This window comes from Lactuca virosa, chromosome 9 (genome assembly GCF_052849685.1).
Source record: "Lactuca virosa cultivar CGN04683 chromosome 9, Lactuca_virosa_CGN04683_v6, whole genome shotgun sequence".
Taxonomy (NCBI): Eukaryota; Viridiplantae; Streptophyta; class Magnoliopsida; order Asterales; family Asteraceae; genus Lactuca; species Lactuca virosa.
The window spans coordinates 198,792,537-198,814,798 of NC_136434.1; the positions used below are offsets into that span (position 1 = coordinate 198,792,537).

The 22,262-nt window shown below is 38.7% G+C and overlaps 1 protein-coding gene across 1 annotated transcript; it reads right to left on the minus strand.

Moving 5' to 3' along the window:
• Positions 1 to 20,633: 20,633 nt before the first annotated feature.
• On the minus strand, positions 20,634 to 21,647 carry LOC145138073 (uncharacterized). Its single transcript, XM_079072220.1, has 2 exons — positions 21,260 to 21,647; positions 20,634 to 21,042 (listed from the first exon to the last, which is right to left on the minus strand). The coding sequence occupies exons 1-2, from the start codon at positions 21,557 to 21,559 to the stop codon at positions 20,782 to 20,784; spliced, it is 561 nt and encodes a 186-aa protein (XP_078928346.1). The 5' UTR covers positions 21,560 to 21,647; the 3' UTR covers positions 20,634 to 20,781.
• Positions 21,648 to 22,262: the final 615 nt, after the last annotated feature.

Below are 22,262 nucleotides of genomic sequence, written 5' to 3' on the forward strand. Positions count from 1 at the left end.
ACATTGTTATTACTAAATAACAATCAAGGTATGATTCTTCTAACCCTATTTGTATTTTTCGAAAATATGCTAGTGTTCTAGGGTTTCTATTTTTTTGTTCAAGTTCTATGTTCAATTAGAGAAAACAGAGATCTATTATTAGGGATGCATGCACACATAGTATTTATATGTTTTGCATAATTCCCATCACATAAGTCCAGATTTTTTATACACCTTGGAGCCACCAAGATGTATAGGGATTTGAGACTTAGTTACTGGTGGTCGTACATGAAGAGGGAGATAACCTGGTATGTTGAGAGGTGCTTGACCTGTCGGATGGTCAAGGCCAAGCACCAGAGGTTGCACGGCAATCTTCAGCCTTTGGAGGTTCCCATGTGGAAATGGGAACATATCACCATGGATTTCATCACCAAGTTACCTCGGACAGCTAAGGGATTTGATGTGATATGGCTTATAGTGGATCATCTGACCAAGAGTGTCCACTTTCTAGCTATTCCGGAGAGCTCATCGGCCAAGAAATTGGCCGATATATATATATATATATATATATATATATATATATATATATATATATATATATATATATATATATATATATATATATATAAAGGGAAACCTCGTACCCAATTCCTCGTGGAACCTCTGCTAAAATTGAGAAGTAAACCGAACATCTCGATCAGATACAATGGAAACCGGAACACCATGCCGAGAGGCCATCTTGCGCACGTGTGTGTGTGCGCAAGATGGCCTCTCGGCATGGTGTTCCGGTTTCCATTGTATCTGATCGAGATGTTCGGTTTACTTCTCAATTTTAGCAGAGGTTCCACGAGGAATTGGGTACGAGGTTTCCCTTTAGTACTGCTTATCATCTGCAGACTGACAGCCAGAGCGAGAGGACCATCAAGACGCTCGAGGATATGTTGAGAGCCTATGTTATAGATTTTGGTGGAATTTGGTATTAATACCATCCTCTTGCTGAGTTTTCTTACAATAACGATTATCACTCAAGTATCGGTGTGCCGCCATTTGAGCTTCTTTATGGGAGGAAGTGTCGTACCCCAATCTGTTGGGGAGAGGTCGGTCATAGGGTCATGGGAAAAACCAAGGTAGTTCTTTAGACGACAGAGTTTATTCAGTAGATCCGATAGAGGTTGAAAATAGCTCGGAGTCGGCAGAAGAGTTATTCTGACAGACGTCGGTTGGAGTTGCAGTTTCGGGTCGGCGACATGGTTTTACTAAAGGTATCATCCTGGAAAGTTGTAATACGCTTCATGAAGAGGGGCAAATTGGGGCCCTGATTTATTCGACCGTTTCGAGTGATCGCCAGGGTAGGCAGAGTTACCTATCGATTGGATTTGCCTGAGGAGCTCCACCAGATTCACAATACCTTCCATGTTTCTCAGCTTCGGAAATGTGTCGTTGATGATTCAGCAGTTGTTCCTTTGGATGATATTCAGGTTGATGATCGTCTAGACTATGTTGAGAGACCAATGGTGATTTTGGATAGGAAGATGAAGGCCTTGGACGACAAGGTGGTATCATTGGTTATGGTTCAGTGGCAGCATCAGAAGGGTTCCGAATGGACTTGGGAACCCGAGGCGGAGATGCGAGAGCACTACCCTGAGTTATTCACAGCGCCGGACTTCGAGGACGAATTCTGATTCAAGTGGGGGAGAATTGTAACAATCATTGCTCAGGTAAATTTATATTTTTGACCCTAAGTTGAAATTTTGTGCAAAAATGGTCCCATGGCTCCCTTATGATAAACGCGTGATTTTACGTGTACGAGGGGCGTACGTGGAAAAAGTGAAAACCCTAAATTTTAGGGTTTGACCACTATTTAAACCTCCTTAACCCCTCAGGACCTTTTTCCTCATCATCCTCCATCTCCCAAATCATCCCTTGCTAACTCTAATCCTTGTGTGAGCCCTTTTTAAGCTTGAAATTGTATTTTTGGTGTTCTTGAAGGAAGGAGAAGGAAGTGGAATCATCTTGGAAGCTCAAAACAACCTAGATCCAAAAGCATCTCATCCTCTAACATCATTTGAAGGTATAAAGTTTGAAACTTGATGAGTTATTTGCTTAGATCTTGTTAGCCTAGAGTTTGTGTTCATTTTTGGTCCCTTAAGCTTCGTGTTCATAAGTATGGTTTACTCTAACCATAAGAGCTGTCCTTTCAGACATTTTTAGGTGCTAAGAACCATAAAAATGTGATATTGGTCCTTCTACCTTCCATGCAAGAGTTATGATGTCTTAATCAAATATTAAGTTAGGGTTTTAGGCTTTGGACCATCTCTATCCATGAAAAGTCTTAAATGTGGAAACTTTATGACTTGGAACGATGTTTTGGGTCTAGATCCGAGTTTGGATAAAAAGCCTTTAAGGACTAAGCACTTAATGCGAAGGATTGGACCCAGACGGAGTACGTTGGACGTACCAGGAAGTACGATGGGCGTACTGGGCTGAGACCCCATGGTTTTGAAGGGCTGCGACTACGCCCAACGTAGTAACTGAGTACATGGGACGTACTCAGTCTGCTTTGACATCCCTTGACTTTTTGACTTTCTAACTTTCACCTTTGACCTGGGATTTGACCTTAGGGCATTTCACGTATGTGACATCCCCAAATTTACGGCCAGAAAAGACCGGTTTAATTTATGCTTTTGAAATAATTTCAGAGTAATCATTTGATTAAAAGTGTTGCGGAATTTGTTCCCAAAAAAACATAATAAATATGTTATCAAATCATTTCCGAAGAAATGTATTTTATTCATTTAAACCATTGGGATGTCATTGTCAATACAAAAACATAAGCATAAACAAACTTACATTCATTTACACTAGTGATCTACTTCTCTTTTAATCTCTCAGTGTAAAGCAACTTCGTATCGATACCTGTGATACAATTAAACTGAGTGGGTCAGGATTGGGAGCCTGGTGAGCATATAGGGTTTTCAACCCACAATAAATAATTTATTATGCTTAAACATCAAACAATCAACCCAATTACCCAATCCCCATTGTCTTATTTATTTCTTAAGGATTTACCCTAAGAATCAACTATCACTCATTCCTAAGGATTCATCCTAAGGAATAGGCACGAAGTCCATCGTTCCCCAAGGCTTATACTACAAGCACTAACAACGTCGATCCCCACATACTGATCCTACACAATGATCTTACTAGATCTAGCCTAAAGGATCGATATGAACAACCAACTAACGAAACTGCTTCGGAAATCCCCTAGCAGCAAACAAGGATCGATAAAGATATCGAATGAATGAAATAAGTTTAACCACGAACCTTTGTTCGTAAAAGAAAGAACCACAAGACAATTAAGTCAGGGGTAGTTATCAATGCCTAGGTTGTGGTCTGAATATCGTGAGGTATGTAGCCCCCAGACGCACCCTATCCAGCATCGAACTTTGCCTAGGCTGTGGTCTGAATATCGTGAGGTATATAACCCCCAGACACACCCTATCCGGCAATGGAAACGCTGACTAATGCCTAGGCTGTGGTCTGAACCCCCAGACTCACTCCTATACGGCATCGAAAATGGAAACACCGACTAATGCCTAGGCTGTGGTCTGAATATCGTGAGGTATATAACCTCCAGACGCGTCCTATCTGGCATCGGAAACACTGACTCATGAAGCTCGTCCGATCACTTCATAGAAGAAACAAAGACTCCAAAGCTCTTCAAAATAAGAGTATAGGGAAAATACTAATAAAGTACTCTCGTACGTTCCCGTACCTCGACACATAATAGTGTCAAAAAGAAGAACTATCGGATGAACACATAGTTCAAAAACACCTAATGAACATATAGTTCGAGAACACCTTATGAACATATAGTTCAAACATACTTACCGATTACAAGTCTGCTAACGTTCCACTGGACTATCTAAAATAGTATGTGGCCGTTGTCTATACTCTGCTAGATGACTAGATCATCTTAAACATCGGTACCTCTCATCACTTTTATTTCATCACACATCATCCAATTCATCTACCCATGTTTTACCCAACATATTTGTAGATAAAAATACATATACAGTTTAAAACTTGTATAAAACATCAATTCAACGGTCACCTCAAATAAACAATTAATATATTTACACATAGCACGTATTTCAAGGTAAATACTTCATATCTATGTGTAAGGTGAAAGTAACTATACACTCACCTGATTTAATGAAAATCGGGCAGCAATTCGTTTCCTAAAACGATCGTTTCTAATAAAATCGGGAGTTTTATTGAGAAACCGGGCTCTGCGAAAGGTCGGGCTTCAAAACCGAAAAGATAAATTTTTCGGGCTTCTCGGGCACTTCGTGGCGTATTCCGGGCTTTGGAATAAGTACCGGGGCTTCGGGGGACGTTAAAATGAAAGAAATATGGAAAGAGGGGCTAAAAGTGGCAATTTTCCGAAATATACCCGGGAGGTCTCGCACCCTCCTATTTCTAGGGTCGAGCCTCCTGATCTAACGGTTGAGAAGAAGCCACGCGTCGCAGATCTGAGGGCTCGCAGGGAGGGCTCGCACATGGGCTGCGCGTGTGAAGTGGCTGCTAGCAGCTCCTTAGTGGACCGCGGTCTAGTCCGAAGTAGGGATGGTTCGTGGCACCTGCGAGGGTTCGGACGCACGAGGGAAGAGGCACGCGTCGCACTTCTACTGGACCGAACCTCGGACTCGAGAAGATCATGACACGCCTCGCCAGGTGGCTTCGGTGACTCAGCCAATTTCCGGACACGCGTCGGATGCGAAGCGAGGACACGTGGCCGAAGTCCACATGTGCGAAATTCCTCGGTTTTGGGGATTTTTCTCGTTTTTCGCGCCAAAACTTATAAAATTCATAACTTTCGCATGCAAGCTCCGTTTTTGACGTTCTTTATATGCACACGTAGGTAAAATTACGCTGTACAACTTTCGTCTAGACTTCGTCGGCTAATTTTGAATTTAATTTTTAAATTATTATTTTTAACAGACCGGGACAGGAAATCCGTTAAAAATTCATAACTTCTTCATCCGAAGTCCGTTTTCGTCAGACTTTTTACCGTTGTGCTACTATTTATGAGACCTTCGATTCTCATTTAGGTTGTGTCAGCTAAAAATCACTCGATCTAAAATTCGAGTTTTTAGATGTCTACTGCTAAGCTGAAACTTCGAAAAATCATAACTTCCTCATACGAAGTCAGATTTGGGCGTTCTTTTTATACCTACTCTCGGTTTAACGAACACTACGAGTTTCATTTAGATCACTAAGGCTAAAAAGTAGTTTATCAAAAACTCACTTTTTACGACATTCGGCCCCGTGCCGGTTTTGTCGCGAAACTTCGACAGGTCATAACTTCTTCGTTATAACTCGGATTTCGGTATTCTTTATATATCCGTAATCCTTGTGTCGCCCACGACAAGTTTCTTAATAGATATCGGCTTTATCTAATATTTAATTTTGACGCTCATTTTTATTCTTAATTAATTAAACCCTAATAATTAAGCATAAAACACATAATTCACATAAAATTCACATAATTCCCTTTCATTTCTTCAAAATGAGTTACAAAGGTTAACCTAGACCATTATGTCAATATTAATGTCTAGCCTAGAAACACGGGCGCTACAACCCTCTCTCCCTTAGAATGATTATGTCCCCGGAATCACACATCAGCAAACAAATACGGATAGCGACTCCTCATGTCACTCTCCGTTTTTTTTTTCAGGTGAGATTTGGCCCATTCGTATGTTTCCAACGCACAAGCACTAAATCGACCATTTTCACATCACAACTTCTTAGTCTTACAGTCAACGATTGCCTCAGGTTCTTCAATCAACCTCTTGTTTTCATCCAACCTTAATTTAGAAATGGGAATTATGTCGGGCACATCTCCCGTAAATTTTCTCAAATAACACACATAAAAGGTATTATGAATACCCTCCAGTTCTTCCGGTAATTCTAGCTCGTAAGCTTGATTCCCGATCCTCTGAAGAACTTTAAATGGTCCAATAAACCTTGGACTCAACTTTCCCCTTCTACCAAATCCTATAAGTCCCTTCCACGGCGAGACTTTAAGTAAAACCGAATCTCCAACTTTGAATGATATCGGTTATCTTTTCTTGTCAGCATAGCTCTCTTGAGCAGCTAACATCCTTTCCCTAATCACTTTCAACTTTTCAGCAGTCTGATGGACTATTTCAAGTCCCATAAACTGCTTTTCCCAGCTTCCAGTCAACATGACGGCGTTCGACACTTTTCTCCACACAACGTGTGATAAGGTGCCATCTTGATGCTTGAGTGGAAACTATTACTATAGGAAAATTCTACTAGAGGTAAGTGTTTACCCCAGTTACCTTGGAAATTCCAGGGTACATGCCCTCAGCATATCCTCCAACGTTTGAATTGTTTGTTCGCTCTGACCATCGGTTTGTGGATGGTAAGCTGTATTCAAACACAACTTGGTACCCAATTCCTCTTATAGACTCCTCCAAAACCTTGAGGTAAAACGGCTGTCACGATCGGATACAATCGTTAACGAAACACCGTGAAGCCTCACACTTTCCTTCACCTAAGAATTCGCAAGTTTATCCATAGACCATTTCTCGTTGGCTGCTATGAAATGCGCACTCTTAGTGAAGCGATCAACAACCACCCAAATCATGTCGTGACCGTTCCTTGTTCTGGGCAGTTTAGTCACAAAATCCATAGTGATACCTTCCCATTTACCCATGGGTACAGGTAAAGGATCTAAACTCCCATACGGTTTCTGATGTTGTGCCTTAACCCTAGCACAAGTTACACACTCAGCCACATACTTAGCAACATCGAGCTTCACCATCGGCCACCAGTAATAGGGTTTTAGATCCCTATACATTTTCGCATTGTCGGGATGAATCGAGTACATGGTTTTGTGAGCTTCTTCCATCAGAAGACCTCTTACTCCTCCCATCCTAGGTACCCAAATCTTACCTTTGAATACCTTCAGTCTTTGACCGTTTGTATCAAACACCAACGTTTTTCCCAAACGTTCCTCCTTTCGGTCATTTTTTTTCTCTAAAGCTTCCTCTTGAGCTTTCTTTATACTTTCCACAATTGTAGAGACAACTTCAATTCTCAACGCTCTTGGCCTCTTCCTTTCAAGATTCACCTTCCGACTGAGAGCATTAGCAACAACATTTGCTTTACCAGGGTGGTAAAGTATCTCACAGTCGTAGTCCTTGAGTAACTCCAGCCAGCGCCGTTGCCTCATGTTCAATTTCTTCTGATTAAAGAGATATTGAAGACTCTTATAATCAGCGAAAAGTTTACATTTAGTATCATAAAGATAGTCCCTCCCTATCTTTAAGGCGAATACTACCACTGCCAACTCCAGATCACGAGTGGGGTAGTTCTTTTCATGCTCCTTCAATTGCCTCAATGCATACGCTATCACTTTATCCCTTTGGTTCAGAACACAACCTAACCCAACTTCTTTAACAACGAACGCGATACTTCTATTGATCGCTTTGATCAGCCTTTACTTCAATTCGGCTTAAGTCAACTGCTACATCGAACTTGGTTCTCTGAACCACATAACAAACTCATCGTAGTCGGACTCAATTCGATATGACCACTAGGGTCGGAATAACAATCATCTTCTTAGTCATTACCGAAACGATGGTAACGACAGACTAGAATAAGACGGAATCAATTACGAGTTCCTTGGTAACCTTGTGACTTTCCCCGATCCAAATGTGAGTCCTGTGCTTCCAGTAGTATAGATCTCTACTACTATTCACACCTACTCATACTCGTCCCAAGTACTGTCTCGCAGTCCCCAAGTCCTAAAATCACAAAACAATTTAACACATACGAATGTGTCCAATTAATCATAGAATTTTCCTAGACTCTACAAGGACTTCTTCCATGCGTATATTCAGTCATCAATTCTACTTCAACTTGGTTGGTGATGGAAATTCCAAATGATGGGACAACTTCAGGAATTACACCAATCGTTCCATCATCCTGCCAATCGAAGGTGTACTTCAGACGTACCATACTCCTCTAAACGTTTCATTATTTTATCAAACATATTCTAAGACAAGATACGACTCTTACGATATCTTCTGATAGGTATTATTCACTATCATAAGCTTTTCATTTCCTCCATCTACTCAATTCTCTACGAGTCTTCACCATAACGTTTTGTACACCCAAGCAGACGTTCGGTGTACCAGGCGAGAATTTAAGATAGGAAAGCTTTATTTACGATAAACGTATAAATCTCCTTATCACTTCGAAACGTTTACATGTTAGTTCTAATCTCGTAATCATACGCTTAGAATCCTACACACATAAGGTTTCCAGATCCGGTCGGCAACAGACCATAGATCCTAACAAATAATAGCATCATTATAGCTATAACACAAAACATTTAGCACATAAAAGCATTTTAGGCATCCTTCCTAAAATTAACTAGTGCTCATGTCTAAAATATGGCAGACACTCATCTCACAATCATCACTTAGCATTCTAAGTTTAAGTCTAGAAATCCTACAATTTCTTAGTTCGCTTAAACTAATGCTCTGATACCAACTGTGACATCCCCAAATTCACGGCCAGAAAAGACCGGTTTAATTTATGCTTTTGAAATAATTTCAGAGTAATCATTTGATTAAAAGTGTTGCGGAATTTGTTCCCAGAAAAACATAATAAATATTTTATCAAATCATTTCCGAAGAAATGTATTTTATTCATTTAAACCATTGGGATGTCATTGTCAATACAAAAACATAAGCATAAACAAAACTTACATTCATTTACACTAGTGATCTACTTCTCTTTTAATCTCTCAGTGTAAAGCAACTTCGTATCGATACCTGTGATACAATTAAACTGAGTGGGTCAGGCTTGGGAGCCTGGTGAGCATATAGGGTTTTCAACCCACAATAAATAATTTATTATGCTTAAACATCAAACAATCAACCCAATTACCCAATCCCCATTGTCTTATTTATTTCTTAAGGATTTACCCTAAGAATCAACTATCACTCATTCCTAAGGATTCATCCTAAGGAATAGGCACGAAGTCCATCGTTCCCCAAGGCTTATACTACAAGCACTAACAACGTCGATCCCCACATACTGATCCTATACAATGATCTTACTAGATCTAGCCTAAAGGATCGATATGAACAACCAACTAACGAAACTGCTTCGGAAATCCCCTAGCAGCAAACAAGGATCGATAAAGATATCGAATGAATGAAATAAGTTTAACCACGAACCTTTGTTCGTAAAAGAAAGAACCACAAGACAATTAAGTCAGGGGTAGTTATCCATGCCTAGGTTGTGGTCTGAATATCGTGAGGTATGTAGCCCCCAGACGCACCCTATCCAGCATCGAACTTTGCCTAGGCTGTGGTCTGAATATCGTGAGGTATATAACCCCCAGACACACCCTATCCGGCAATGGAAACGCTGACTAATGCCTAGGCTGTGGTCTGAACCCCCAGACTCACTCCTATACGGCATCGAAAATGGAAACACCGACTAATGCCTAGGCTGTGGTCTGAATATCGTGAGGTATATAACCTCCAGACGCGTCCTATCTGGCATCGGAAACACTGACTCATGAAGCTCGTCCGATCACTTCATAGAAGAAACAAAGACTCCAAAGCTCTTCAAAATAAGAGTATAGGGAAAATACTAATAAAGTACTCTCGTACGTTCCCGTACCTCGACACATAATAGTGTCAAAAAGAAGAACTATCGGATGAACACATAGTTCAAAAACACCTAATGAACATATAGTTCGAGAACACCTTATGAACATATAGTTCAAACATACTTACCGATTACAAGTCTGCTAACGTTCCACTGGACTATCTAAAATAGTATGTGGCCGTTGTCTATACTCTGCTAGATGACTAGATCATCTTAAACATCGGTACCTCTCATCACTTTTATTTCATCACACATCATCCAATTCATCTACCCATGTTTTACCCAACATATTTGTAGATAAAAATACATATACAGTTTAAAACTTGTATAAAACATCAATTCAACGGTCACCTCAAATAAACAATTAATATATTTACACATAGCACGTATTTCAAGGTAAATACTTCATATCTATGTGTAAGGTGAAAGTAACTATACACTCACCTGATTTAATGAAAATCGGGCAGCAATTCGTTTCCTAAAACGATCGTTTCTAATAAAATCGGGAGTTTTATTGAGAAACCGGGCTCTGCGAAAGGTCGGGCTTCAAAACCGAAAAGATAAATTTTTCGGGCTTCTCGGGCACTTCGTGGCGTATTCCGGGCTTTGGAATAAGTACCGGGGCTTCGGGGGACGTTAAAATGAAAGAAATATGGAAAGAGGGGCTAAAAGTGACAATTTTCCGAAATATACCCGGGAGGTCTCGCACCCTCCTATTTCTAGGGTCGAGCCTCCTGATCTAACGGTTGAGAAGAAGCCACGCGTCGCAGATCTGAGGGCTCGCAGGGAGGGCTCGCACATGGGCTGCGCGTGCGAAGTGGCTGCTAGCAGCTCCTTAGTGGACCGCGGTCTAGTCCGAAGTAGGGATGGTTCGTGGCACCTGCGAGGGTTCGGACGCACGAGGGAAGAGGCACGCGTCGCACTTCTACTGGACCGAACCTCGGACTCGAGAAGATCATGACACGCCTCGCCAGGTGGCTTCGGTGACTCAGCCAATTTCCGGACACGCGTCGGATGCGAAGCGAGGACACGTGGCCGAAGTCCACATGTGCGAAATTCCTCGGTTTTGGGGATTTTTCTCGTTTTTCGCGTCAAAACTTATAAAATTCATAACTTTCGCATGCAAGCTCCGTTTTTGACGTTCTTTATATGCACACGTAGGTAAAATTACGCTGTACAACTTTCGTCTAGACTTCGTCGGCTAATTTTGAATTTAATTTTTAAATTATTATTTTTAACAGACCGGGACAGGAAATCCGTTAAAAATTCATAACTTCTTCATCCGAAGTCCGTTTTCGTCAGACTTTTTACCGTTGTGCTACTATTTATGAGACCTTCGATTCTCATTTAGGTTGTGTCAGCTAAAAATCACTCGATCTAAAATTCGAGTTTTTAGATGTCTACTGCTAAGCTGAAACTTCGAAAAATCATAACTTCCTCATACGAAGTCAGATTTGGGCGTTCTTTTTATACCTACTCTCGGTTTAACGAACACTACGAGTTTCATTTAGATCACTAAGGCTAAAAAGTAGTTTATCAAAAACTCACTTTTTACGACATTCGGCCCCGTGCCGGTTTTGTCGCGAAACTTCGACAGGTCATAACTTCTTCGTTATAACTCGGATTTCGGTATTCTTTATATATCCGTAATCCTTGTGTCGCCCACGACAAGTTTCTTAATAGATATCGGCTTTATCTAATATTTAATTTTGACGCTCATTTTTATTCTTAATTAATTAAACCCTAATAATTAAGCATAAAACACATAATTCACATAAAATTCACATAATTCCCTTTCATTTCTTCAAAATGAGTTACAAAGGTTAACCTAGACCATTATGTCAATATTAATGTCTAGCCTAGAAACACGGGCGCTACAACCCTCTCTCCCTTAGAATGATTATGTCCCCGGAATCACACATCAGCAAACAAATACGGATAGCGACTCCTCATGTCACTCTCCGTTTTTTTTTTCAGGTGAGATTTGGCCCATTCGTATGTTTCCAACGCACAAGCACTAAATCGACCATTTTCACATCACAACTTCTTAGTCTTACAGTCAACGATTGCCTCAGGTTCTTCAATCAACCTCTTGTTTTCATCCAACCTTAATTTAGAAATGGGAATTATGTCGGGCACATCTCCCGTAAATTTTCTCAAATAACACACATAAAAGGTATTATGAATACCCTCCAGTTCTTCCGGTAATTCTAGCTCGTAAGCTTGATTCCCGATCCTCTGAAGAACTTTAAATGGTCCAATAAACCTTGGACTCAACTTTCCCCTTCTACCAAATCCTATAAGTCCCTTCCACGGCGAGACTTTAAGTAAAACCGAATCTCCAACTTTGAATGATATCGGTTATCTTTTCTTGTCAGCATAGCTCTCTTGAGCAGCTAACATCCTTTCCCTAATCACTTTCAACTTTTCAGCAGTCTGATGGACTATTTCAAGTCCCATAAACTGCTTTTCCCAGCTTCCAGTCAACATGACGGCGTTCGACACTTTTCTCCACACAACGTGTGATAAGGTGCCATCTTGATGCTTGAGTGGAAACTATTACTATAGGAAAATTCTACTAGAGGTAAGTGTTTACCCCAGTTACCTTGGAAATTCCAGGGTACATGCCCTCAGCATATCCTCCAACGTTTGAATTGTTTGTTCGCTCTGACCATCGGTTTGTGGATGGTAAGCTGTATTCAAACACAACTTGGTACCCAATTCCTCTTATAGACTCCTCCAAAACCTTGAGGTAAAACGGCTGTCACGATCGGATACAATCGTTAACGAAACACCGTGAAGCCTCACACTTTCCTTCACCTAAGAATTCGCAAGTTTATCCATAGACCATTTCTCGTTGGCTGCTATGAAATGCGCACTCTTAGTGAAGCGATCAACAACCACCCAAATCATGTCGTGACCGTTCCTTGTTCTGGGCAGTTTAGTCACAAAATCCATAGTGATACCTTCCCATTTACCCATGGGTACAGGTAAAGGATCTAAACTCCCATACGGTTTCTGATGTTGTGCCTTAACCCTAGCACAAGTTACACACTCAGCCACATACTTAGCAACATCGAGCTTCACCATCGGCCACCAGTAATAGGGTTTTAGATCCCTATACATTTTCGCATTGCCGGGATGAATCGAGTACATGGTTTTGTGAGCTTCTTCCATCAGAAGACCTCTTACTCCTCCCATCCTAGGTACCCAAATCTTACCTTTGAATACCTTCAGTCTTTGACCGTTTGTATCAAACACCAACGTTTTTCCCAAACGTTCCTCCTTTCGGTCATTTTTTTTCTCTAAAGCTTCCTCTTGAGCTTTCTTTATACTTTCCACAATTGTAGAGACAACTTCAATTCTCAACGCTCTTGGCCTCTTCCTTTCAAGATTCACCTTCCGACTGAGAGCATTAGCAACAACATTTGCTTTACCAGGGTGGTAAAGTATCTCACAGTCGTAGTCCTTGAGTAACTCCAGCCAGCGCCGTTGCCTCATGTTCAATTTCTTCTGATTAAAGAGATATTGAAGACTCTTATAATCAGCGAAAAGTTTACATTTAGTATCATAAAGATAGTCCCTTCCTATCTTTAAGGCGAATACTACCACTGCCAACTCCAGATCACGAGTGGGGTAGTTCTTTTCATGCTCCTTCAATTGCCTCAATGCATACGCTATCACTTTATCCCTTTGGTTCAGAACACAACCTAACCCAACTTCTTTAACAACGAACGCGATACTTCTATTGATCGCTTTGATCAGCCTTTACTTCAATTCGGCTTAAGTCAACTGCTACATCGAACTTGGTTCTCTGAACCACATAACAAACTCATCGTAGTCGGACTCAATTCGATATGACCACTAGGGTCGGAATAACAATCATCTTCTTAGTCATTACCGAAACGATGGTAACGACAGACTAGAATAAGACGGAATCAATTACGAGTTCCTTGGTAACCTTGTGACTTTCCCCGATCCAAATGTGAGTCCTGTGCTTCCAGTAGTATAGATCTCTACTACTATTCACACCTACTCATACTCGTCCCAAGTACTGTCTCGCAGTCCCCAAGTCCTAAAATCACAAAACAATTTAACACATACGAATGTGTCCAATTAATCATAGAATTTTCCTAGACTCTACAAGGACTTCTTCCATGCGTATATTCAGTCATCAATTCTACTTCAACTTGGTTGGTGATGGAAATTCCAAATGATGGGACAACTTCAGGAATTACACCAATCGTTCCATCATCCTGCCAATCGAAGGTGTACTTCAGACGTACCATACTCCTCTAAACGTTTCATTATTTTATCAAACATATTCTAAGACAAGATACGACTCTTACGATATCTTCTGATAGGTATCATTCACTATCATAAGCTTTTCATTTCCTCCATCTACTCAATTCTCTACGAGTCTTCACCATAACGTTTTGTACACCCAAGCAGACGTTCGGTGTACCAGGCGAGAATTTAAGATAGGAAAGCTTTATTTACGATAAACGTATAAATCTCCTTATCACTTCGAAACGTTTACATGTTAGTTCTAATCTCGTAATCATACGCTTAGAATCCTACACACATAAGGTTTCCAGATCCGGTCGGCAACAGACCATAGATCCGAACAAATAATAGCATCATTATAGCTATAACACAAAACATTTAGCACATAAAAGCATTTTAGGCATCCTTCCTAAAATAAACTAGTGCTCATGTCTAAAATATGGCAGACACTCATCTCACAATCATCACTTAGCATTCTAAGTTTAAGTCTAGAAATCCTACAATTTCTTAGTTCGCTTAAACTAATGCTCTGATACCAACTGTGACATCCCCAAATTCACGGCCAGAAAAGACCTGTTTAATTTATGCTTTTGAAATAATTTCAGAGTAATCATTTGATTAAAAGTGTTGCGGAATTTGTTCCCAGAAAAACATAATAAATATTTTATCAAATCATTTCCGAAGAAATGTATTTTATTCATTTAAACCATTGGGATGTCATTGTCAATACAAAAACATAAGCATAAACAAAACTTACATTCATTTACACTAGTGATCTACTTCTCTTTTAATCTCTCAGTGTAAAGCAACTTCGTATCGATACCTGTGATACAATTAAACTGAGTGGGTCACGCTTGGGAGCCTGGTGAGCATATAGGGTTTTCAACCCACAATAAATAATTTATTATGCTTAAACATCAAACAATCAACCCAATTACCCAATCCCCATTGTCTTATTTATTTCTTAAGGATTTACCCTAAGAATCAACTATCACTCATTCCTAAGGATTCATCCTAAGGAATAGGCACGAAGTCCATCGTTGCCCAAGGCTTATACTACAAGCACTAACAACGTCGATCCCCACATACTGATCCTATACAATGATCTTACTAGATCTAGCCTAAAGGATCGATATGAACAACCAACTAACGAAACTGCTTCGGAAATCCCCTAGCAGCAAACAAGGATCGATAAAGATATCGAATGAATGAAATAAGTTTAACCACGAACCTTTGTTCGTAAAAGAAAGAACCACAAGACAATTAAGTCAGGGGTAGTTATCCATGCCTAGGTTGTGGTCTGAATATCGTGAGGTATGTAGCCCCCAGACGCACCCTATCCAGCATCGAACTTTGCCTAGGCTGTGGTCTGAATATCGTGAGGTATATAACCCCCAGACGCACCCTATCCGGCAATGGAAACGCTGACTAATGCCTAGGTTGTGGTCTGAACCCCCAGACTCACTCCTATCCGGCATCGAAAATGGAAACACCGACTAATCCCTAGGCTGTGGTCTGAATATCGTGAGGTATATAACCTCCAGACGCGCCCTATCTGGCATCGGAAACGCTGACTCATGAAGCTCGTCCGATCACTTCATAGAAAAAACAAAGACTCCAAAGCTCTTCAAAATAAGAGTATAGGGAAAATACTAATAAAGTACTCTCGTACGTTCCCGTACCTCGACACATAATAGTGTCAAAAAGAAGAACTATCGGATGAACACATAGTTCAAAAACACCTAATGAACATATAGTTCGAGAACACCTTATGAACATATAGTTCAAACATACTTACCGATTACAAGTCTGCTAACGTTCCACTGGACTATCTAAAATAGTATGTGGTCGTTGTCTATACTCTGCTAGATGACTAGATCATCTTAAACATCGGTACCTCTCATCACTTTTATTTCATCACACATCATCTAATTCATCTACCCATGTTTTACCCAACATATTTGTAGATAAAAATACGTATACATTTTAAAACTTGTATAAAACATCAATTCAACGGTCACCTCAAATAAACAATTAATATATTTACACATAGCACGTATTTCAAGGTAAATACTTCATATCTATGTGTAAGGTGAAAGTAACTATACACTCACCTGATTTAATGAAAATCGGGCAGCAATTCGTTTCCTAAAACGATCGTTTCTAATAAAATCGGGAGTTTTATTGAGAAACCGGGCTCTGCGAAAGGTCGGGCTTCAAAACCGAAAAGATAAATTTTTCGGGCTTCTCGGGCACTTCGTGGCGTATTCCGGGCTTTGGAATAAGTACCGGGGCTTCGGGGGACGTTAAAATGAAAGAAATATGGAAAGAGGGGCTAAAAGTGGCAATTTTCCGAAATATACCCGGGAGGTCTCGCACCCTCCTATTTCTAGGGTCGAGCCTCCTGATCCAACGGTTGAGAAGAAGCCACGCGTCGCAGATCCGAGGGCTCGCAGGGAGGTCTCGCACATGGGCTGCGCGTGCGAAGTGGCTGCTAGCAGCTCCTTAGTGGACCGCGGTCTAGTCCGAAGTAGGGATGGTTCGTGGCACCTGCGAGGGTTCGGACGCACGAGGGAAGAGGCACGCGTCGCACTTCTACTGGACCGAACCTCGGACTCGAGAAGCTCATAACACGCCTCGCCAGGTGGCTTCGGTGACTCAGCCAATTTCCGGACACGCGTCGGATGCGAAGCGAGGACACGTGGCCGAAGTCCACATGTGCGAAATTCCTCGGTTTTGGGGATTTTTCTCGTTTTTCGCGCCAAAACTTCTAAAATCCATAACTTTCGCATACGAGCTCCGTTTTTGACGTTCTTTATATGCACGCGTAGGTAAAATTACGCTTTACAACTTTCGTTTAGACTTCGTCGGCTAACTTTGAATTTAATTTTTAAATTATTATTTTTAACACACCGGGACAGGAAATCCGTTAAAAATTCATAACTTCTTCATCCGAAGTCCGTTTTCGTCAGACTTTTTACCGTTGTGCTACTATTTACGAGACCTTCGATTCTCGTTTAGGTTGTGTCGGCTAAAAATCACTCGATCTAAAATTCGAGTTTTTTGTTGTCTACTGCTAAGCTGAAACTTCGAAAAATCATAACTTCCTCATACGAAGTCAGATTTGGGCGTTCTTTTTATACCTACTCTCGGTTTAACGAACACTACGAGTTTCATTTAGATCACTAAGGCTAAAAAGTAGTTTATCAAAAACTCACTTTTTACGACATTCGGCTCCGTGCCGATTTTGTCGCGAAACTTCGACAGGTCATAACGTCTTCTTTATAACTCGGATTTCAGTATTCTTTATATATCTGTAATCCTTGTCTCGCCCACTACAAGTTTCTTAATAGATATCGGCTTTATCTAATATTTAATTTTGACGCTCATTTTTATTCTTAATTAATTAATCCCTAATAATTAAGCATAAAACATATAATTCACATAAAATTCACATAATTCTCTTTCATTTCTTCAAAATGAGTTACAAAGGTTAACCTAGACCATTATGTCAATATTAATGCCTAGCCTAGAAACACGGGAGTTACAACGTATATCTAGTCGGATGATTGTGGGTTGGGCGTAATCTAGCGTGATGGTTGTGGACCTGAGGGTAATCCAGTCTGATGACTGTGGACCCAACTTGCATGTTTGTATATGATCTGTTACGTGGGATATTTTAGGGAGACTCGCTAAGCTTTGGTTTATAGTTTATGTGTTATGTTTCAGGTACTTCTGATGATCGGAGCAAAGCAAAGACGTAATCGTACACATCCTTCGGTGACTTGTTTTGGAGATTTTATGATACGTTTGTTCTGGGATATTTGTATTTGATACTTGGTTTCTTATGATTTGGTTTTTGATTGAAAAATGGTTTTATTTTAATTGAAAAAAAATTACCATGATTTTTGGGATGTTACAACTAGCATATGTCACTTCCCCTGGTGCACTAGATGAGAATCTTAGGATGTCCAGACGTATAGCACGGAAAAGACTTCATAAATTGTGAAAGCATGTCATAAGATTGTATGGTCTACGATAGTTGTGTAAACCTTCTCGTAGTGATGTGCAAGAGTTATATGCTCATCATTCGAATGTGTACCGCTTCCCTAGAATGTTAGGAAGCCTAAATTTCCTCCACTGGGAATGGGCAAATTACCCAAATGCATATCAAGGTCAATACACCTGAGGTGATCATGGTAATCCAACTATCATACTTGAAGAGGTGTCCTCATAAGATTTGTGGATATAGCATGCATTCTTTGGTTATGTTGGTTCACTGAATAACATAAAATGTTCTTAACATATCTCTGTTATTCGATGACATATATAACGGGACTACACCAAATTCTTCGTTTGTTTTTCATGGAACGCCATACATGTAGGAGTATTATCTTGTGGACGATATCTGGAGCGTTCTTGTTTTGTGAAGTCGTTGTCTTGTCCAAATGATCAAAAGAGGTTGAATTTTAAGAGAGCTCAAGAGAAGGCGATGAAGGATTTTGAACGAGCGTTTGGCACTCTTAAAAATGTTAGCATATACTGAAATGCCTCGTAGTTTTTGTTAAAGAGAAGAAAATGAGTGAGGTGATGCAATATATAAGTATCGTATTGCATAATACTGAAATGTTAGCATATACATGTTAGCATATACTGAAATGTTAGCATATACAAGTACCGTATTGCATAATATGATTCTTGAAGATGAAGGAAATGCAATATATTTGGACCGTTGACCACATCGATCTTAATGTTGAACCATCGATTATTTAGAAGGCCAATATTCCGATAAAGATGTCATCTAGGTTTATATATCATATTTTAATTTCTAGGTTTTGTGATTTTGATTTCTATGTTTTGTATTTTTAAATTTTGTGTTGTTTTTTAGGTTTGTTGTAATTTCCTTACAAGTTTAATGAAATTTTAGTTTTTATAAAAATATTTTGCTAAATTGGTTATATTTTATATAAATTAATTTTAGTAAAAAAAAATATCATGGAAAAAGTAGCAACCCACGCCCTTTAAATAGCAAACTTTTGTAGCAGCATGAGAAATCTTAAGTGGCGCCTACATGTGTCGTGACAAATATGACACCACTCATTTAAACCTAGTAGACTCTAACATACTCAATAGAACAATATAGGCATGAAATGGATCATTAGTTCCTTTGTCACGACACATTTCACCCTAAGCACTAGTGTCTCCATTAGGTTTCTTGTAAGGTGTACTAAGGCTTGTGATCAGTAGAACTAAAAATACAACCATTGACATGACAATGTTTTTTTATTCTTGCTTCGACTATTATTAGCATGTACTAGCATTATAAAAACATAGAATTTGAGTTCAATAGAATGGACCCTCGTGTAGAGAGCTCTGAATATGAAAGAACATTTTTGAAATATAAAGAACATCTTAGCAATGGATAATCAAAATGATACATTTTGGGGATATTTTACTTAAAATATATTTTTTTGGTTAATAACCTTAGATAAAACAATAGAGAAACACATGTGATGTCACTTTTAAATAGAAATTTTCCAGACTCTGAATCCAAAGAACATTTCCAAAATATGATAAACTAGATTCCAAGATGCTACCAAAAAAAAAAAAAAAAAAAAAAAAAACTATATTCTCATAAAGGCCATTAAAATGCAATAATTGGTTGAAAAATTGATGATACAAAATATTTTGAGAGGTAAGGATTCTATTTTTGTTTTCAATGTTTGGTTAAATGAAAAAGGATTACACATTTAATAGATTTGAAATCCCAAAAGGCTTTATTTCGGACATGGTGGTCGTCTCGGTTTCAGTAAAAGTTGAAATGTTGGGTCCGCTGGTAGACTCATAACAAAATATCATAGTAAGCACGACAGAAAAATTGCACTACTCTGAAAAAAAAAATCTAACTACTACGCCTAAAAAATTGAGGGATAGCATGGGCTACTAGTGCTATTCATTATTCGTATAAAACTGAATTGTCCAAATGGACAATTTGGATTATTTGATTCGGGTATTCAGATTTTTTGATTAATTTTCAACATAACCGAATTATTAGTTTGGATTTCAAATTGTTTTTGGTTTATAAAAGTGAAACCGAATAGTTCAGAAAAACCGAATAAGACTTTAATATTTACTTATTTATATATTTTTATTTTCACATATATCTTCTAATTATTTATTAATTTACTAAATTGTATTTTTAGATAAACTAAAAAGTATTATCCAACAAAATACTATAATATCTACTTCTCAAAAGTTTTTTTTTTCCTGTAAAATAATTGATTATAATACATTTTTAATTAGTTTTTCATAATTTTAATTCCCAACAAAACAATTTAAGTTGTTTAGAACGTCCTGCACCTTCAAAAACTGAATCGTAAAAACATATCCAACCGAATTATAATTTGGTTGGTTATGATCGCATTTGAATTTAGTTTGTATTATTTGGATTAATATTTTGAAAAATGAAATCAATTTAGATTCACTGGATTGGATTGAATTGATCCATCCAAACGAACAACCATACGGGCTACCCGACTCCTTAGTAGATTCGCCCTAAACTTGGGTCATTAATTTATATTCTCGGTCATTTGATTATCCCTAAAAACAAATCTGTCAAATTTAATTACTAAAAATTAGAAAAAATCTTAAAACACAAATTATTATATTCAATAAGTTAATTAAAATCCCATAATTCACATCAAAAAAAAAAACTCGGTTAGCATCGCATCATGAGTGAACCCGATCAAACGTATAATTATCAACATGTTTGGTATAATATTTGCTCTTATCGGTTTAACATTCTTGATGCACATTGAAAGCCACTGCTCTGGCCCAGAATTTGATTTGTGCCTTCATATCTTCTGATGACCCCTTGTCAACCCATCTTCCTGGTATTGTTGGTGCTCCACCATTATTCTTCACTATTTTCATGGAGTTCTTGCTTCTATTCCTCTCTTTCATGCTTTCGAATTTCCTCATGCTACTAATCTTTTCTTGATTTCTTTCCGGATTTAGTGACAAATACCGTGGTAAACTCGAGCTTCCTTTCATAACCTGCAATCAGTATCACTTTAATTATGAGTAAAACATTGTGATACTAACTAAATGCCAAATCAAAATTTCTAATCCGAATATACACTAGAATAACATCTTTTTAACATAACATATGTATTTTTAAGTTATACATGTGCATACTCAGCAGACCATATAGGTTCACCCACGACTGTTATGAATATTAACAACACAATATCACTAGTAGGATGATATGTACCTTAGTTTTTTGTTGATGAGCATCCATATCAGAGGAGTTTAGAGACGCTTGCCTAATCAACCTCCCCATCTTGAACTCACTCTCTTCATCTTCAATATCATCATCTTCATCGTTTCCAAATCCAAAAGTTGGCATGGACGCTTTATTAATCAAATTAGGACTAGGGTTTCTCTTTTGTGAAGAAAAGCTTGAGCCTTTTTGCTTGTTCGACGACTCTTTGATCAAGATTTCTTGATCAGGAAGATTAGAGCAACATCTATACATTGGACTTGTTTTTGTGTAGAATAAAGTTTGCTCCATGAGATGGGGTTGTTTCTTTGACGTTCTTGTTTGTGTTTGCGGAGGGGTTTTAAAGGGTTGTCTTGCCAGCCCACATAAATATAGTACCAAACTTATAAGCAATATATGGTGTGAGTTCTTGACGATTTGTTGTGACGTTGGAGAAAGCTGTCAGTGCGGGATGATTGTGATTGGAGGGTTCAAGTGGGCCATGTGGATTTGAAATTGTTGCAAAATTAAATACACTCGTAATAAATGGTGTTTGATCGTTCTATTATATACAATCATATCATTTTTGTTTTTGAATATTTTATAAATAAATTAGAATGATTAGTATCCAATGACTATACACTCGTAATAAATGGTGTTTGATCGTTCTATTATATACAATCATATCATTTTTGTTTTTGAATATTTTATAAATTAGAATGATTAGTATCCAATGACTATACGGGGTCGTTGGGTCTTAACTATAAGATTTGTTTATTTTTTTCAAGAAATAATTGGTAGTAATTTCTTAACAAAGAAATAAATATCCTGGTTATCAAAATTACCATTAACTTTGATTATGAAAGATTTCGTAAAAGATAAATTAATTCATATGAAATTTTAATATGTTTCCTTTTTTTTTTCTACTTTGGTCTATAACGTTCGTTTAATATCTCATTAATGATGGTAAATTTGACTTCTCTTACTGAACCATCACATTTGTAACTTGTAAGCC

Coding starts and splice junctions, on each gene's coding strand:
- LOC145138073 (XM_079072220.1), bottom strand. CDS start 21,559: ATGGAGCAAACTTTATTCTACACAAAAACAAGTCCAATGTATAGATGT. Junction 21,043..21,259: donor CTCATCAACAAAAAACTAAG/GTACATATCATC, acceptor TACTGATTGCAG/GTTATGAAAGGAAGCTCGAG.